Source organism: Dendrobates tinctorius, unplaced genomic scaffold (genome assembly GCF_039654945.1).
Source record: "Dendrobates tinctorius isolate UK_male_01 unplaced genomic scaffold, ASM3965494v1 ptg000055l, whole genome shotgun sequence".
NCBI classification, from domain to species: domain Eukaryota; kingdom Metazoa; phylum Chordata; class Amphibia; order Anura; family Dendrobatidae; genus Dendrobates; species Dendrobates tinctorius.
In genome coordinates this window covers 7,155,366-7,157,970 of record NW_027361723.1, presented here as the reverse complement: position 1 = coordinate 7,157,970, position 2,605 = coordinate 7,155,366, and the positions used below count along the sequence as shown (strand labels likewise).

Sequence of the window (2,605 nt, the reverse complement as noted above, 5' to 3'; positions counted from 1 at the left end):
CTTTGTGTATTCATACTGAAGTGCCATTGTCCTTATGGATCTAGGTCTATCAAGGTTTCATCACTATAGGGCTCCATCTTGTTTTGGGGGTATTAACATAACAAAGCCGGATGTGGGAACATCAGCATTTATCAAGGCTCCTTCCCTGGCCAATGGTCACATCACATCTAATATTGGAGTCTGTAAAGACATTTGTGAGACATGAGCTCAAACCTCCAAGCTGGGACAACCAATATGCCAACACCCAACGTGCTCACTATTGAGCAGATACTAGAAATGGACTCCAACATGGATGGTGGTCCAGGAGAAGGTGCACAGTGTGACCCAGACACGACACCAGGTCAGGAGGAGAAAGCCGGGGGAAAAAAGAATTACAAGCGATACCCCAAACCTCCATACACATACCTGGCCATGATTGCGCTGGTGATACAAAGTGTCCCAGAGAAGAAGCTGAAGCTGTCGCAGGTAAAACAACTTTATTAGAGGTAATTTACTTAGGATTCTTAGAAGGGACAACAAATCTTTTAAGCCTTTAATTCTACTAAGTGGAGATATTTTTACTACATTTTTTCTTCAGTCATATACACAGAAAAAACAGCAAATATTTCATAACAAGACTTTCTCGCATTGTGGGAATATACTAAAAAAAAAGAAAAGGAAAGATCAGCTCACCACTGCGAGGAATCCTCACCACCAGCTAACGCCCAGGACGGAAAGGAAGGATCCAGCGGAGTAGAAGGCAGCTAAAAATTTAACATTCCAATTTAATAAAAAATTTTTTGCAAATAAAGTTAAAATTTTAGCTGCCTTCTACTCCGCTGGATCCTTCCTTTCTGCAGTTCAATGTGGGAATATACTGTTACATGATAACAGCCAGAAACTTCCAGGATAAAAAAAAAAATTAAGCTTCCTGCTAGTTCTTAACCCTCCATATAAATTGTAATTTATTGTGTATTTTTTAGGAAAGGAAAATTCACAGTTTAGGATAAATGGGATTCACAGCTATTAACTAATTAGCAGGACTAAATGGATTTGTTTTTCTTGGTCTTCAGATTTTAGACAAGATTAGCAACTTCTTCCCCATCTTTAAGGGACGATATCAAGGGTGGAAAGACTCCGTCAGACACAACCTGTCCTGTAACGACTGCTTCAGAAAGGTGAGGACTCAGTGGAGTCATTACTGGGGTGATTCTATACAATATCCTGGTACCCATTCTTAAGCAAGCTGGTAAAGATAAGCAATATCATTTGGGCAGTTTTCACAGGGGTAACAGAGCCAACTCCCGCTCAGTGAGTGAAGGGACATTCAAAATTATGATATAAGAGTTAATTGATTGAGAGATGCATGACAGCACTAGTAGCCCACAACCACCACTGTGATAGACGCAGTGATAGACAGAAGTGATGTCTCTGTCTGGGTGCCGGATACTCTGTTTAAAAAGGAGTCCAGGGAAACAGCTTCTGGTACAGGAGGTGAGAATACAGACCACCCAAATAGGAGATCTGAATCTTTTTCAGAAGCTATCACTTAGTGACATTTTCGGGAAAAAAAAAAAAAAAAAAAAAAGGCGTTTCCCACTTGTAATATTACTGGTAGATGTTTCCTCCTAATTACTCCAATCAACAATCTTATAGATCAGTTTTCTACCGAAGTTACTCATATAATCAATTCTTCTCTATGACCCCAATATACAGTAGTGACTTTATATTGCAGAAATTACAGTTTTATTTGAATTTATTTCATCTTTATTTCAGGTGCTGATAGATCCACACAAGCCTCAGGGCAAAGGGAACTACTGGACAGTGGATGTGAGTCTGATTCGTCCAGAGGCCATGAAGCTCCAGGAGACAGCGGTCAGCAGACAGGATATCTACCACCTGGACCTGGCCCCCTTCATTCTCTATGGACATCCCTACAGGTCTTTAGATGACCATCACCTTTCTCTTCCAAAAGACAAAGTCCCCATCAGACCAGAAGCTGCTTCTATATCAGCCACCTCTTTCTCTCTAGACCCAGTTTCGCCTTTCCCAATGATCCTGTGGAACCTTCCTATGTCTTATTCCAGCTATGTTCCTCCTAATGTGGTTGCCCCTCCCAGTGTTCACCCTCTTGTGTTTTACCCGAATTTCCCATCTATACCCCTGGATAACTACCCATCATCATCTAATTTTATCTCCCCCTTCACATCTTATTCTAACCCTCCTTACCAGAACTCCTATACCCTAGGACCACAATTACCCACCCCCCACAGACCATGGAAATGAATCACCCTCCAGTCAATTTTTCCCTGTGTTTGACATCACAGGGGGCGCCACACACTCTGGGAACCTGCCCCACCAAGATCAATACAGAGACCACCAAGGACACTTCAAGCTTCCCGGCTTTTGTAAATCATTCTTAGGTGTTTGTTGTTTTATTCCTAATAAACTGCTTTTCACTATAAACTATTATCTTGGTTCTTTATATGTAAAATGTGACCCTAAAGCTTCCCCTTAAATATTAACATTCCCCTCGGCCAACTAAGATTCTAGTCTCTCTAATTTTGGGTCAATATCTCCAGACAAATTCTCGTGAAGAGATTCTGTATGTCTCCAAATATAACAA

The 2,605-nt window shown here is 41.1% G+C and overlaps 1 protein-coding gene across 1 annotated transcript; it reads left to right on the top strand.

The window, feature by feature from the left end:
* Nucleotides 1-201: 201 nt before the first annotated feature.
* On the top strand, nucleotides 202-2,265 carry LOC141091708 (forkhead activin signal transducer 3-like). Its single transcript, XM_073577402.1, has 3 exons — nucleotides 202-465; nucleotides 1,053-1,157; nucleotides 1,756-2,265. The coding sequence occupies exons 1-3, from the start codon at nucleotides 202-204 to the stop codon at nucleotides 2,263-2,265; spliced, it is 879 nt and encodes a 292-aa protein (XP_073433503.1).
* The last annotated feature ends 340 nt before the right edge of the window (nucleotides 2,266-2,605 follow it).

Bases quoted from the DNA above. Each gene is read 5' to 3' on its own strand.
- LOC141091708 (XM_073577402.1), top strand. From the start codon at position 202: ATGAGCTCAAACCTCCAAGCTGGGACAACCAATATGCCAACACCCAAC. The intron at 466-1,052 runs GTAAAACAACTT...CTTGGTCTTCAG, and splicing joins AGAAGCTGAAGCTGTCGCAG to ATTTTAGACAAGATTAGCAA. The intron at 1,158-1,755 runs GTGAGGACTCAG...TCTTTATTTCAG, and splicing joins GTAACGACTGCTTCAGAAAG to GTGCTGATAGATCCACACAA.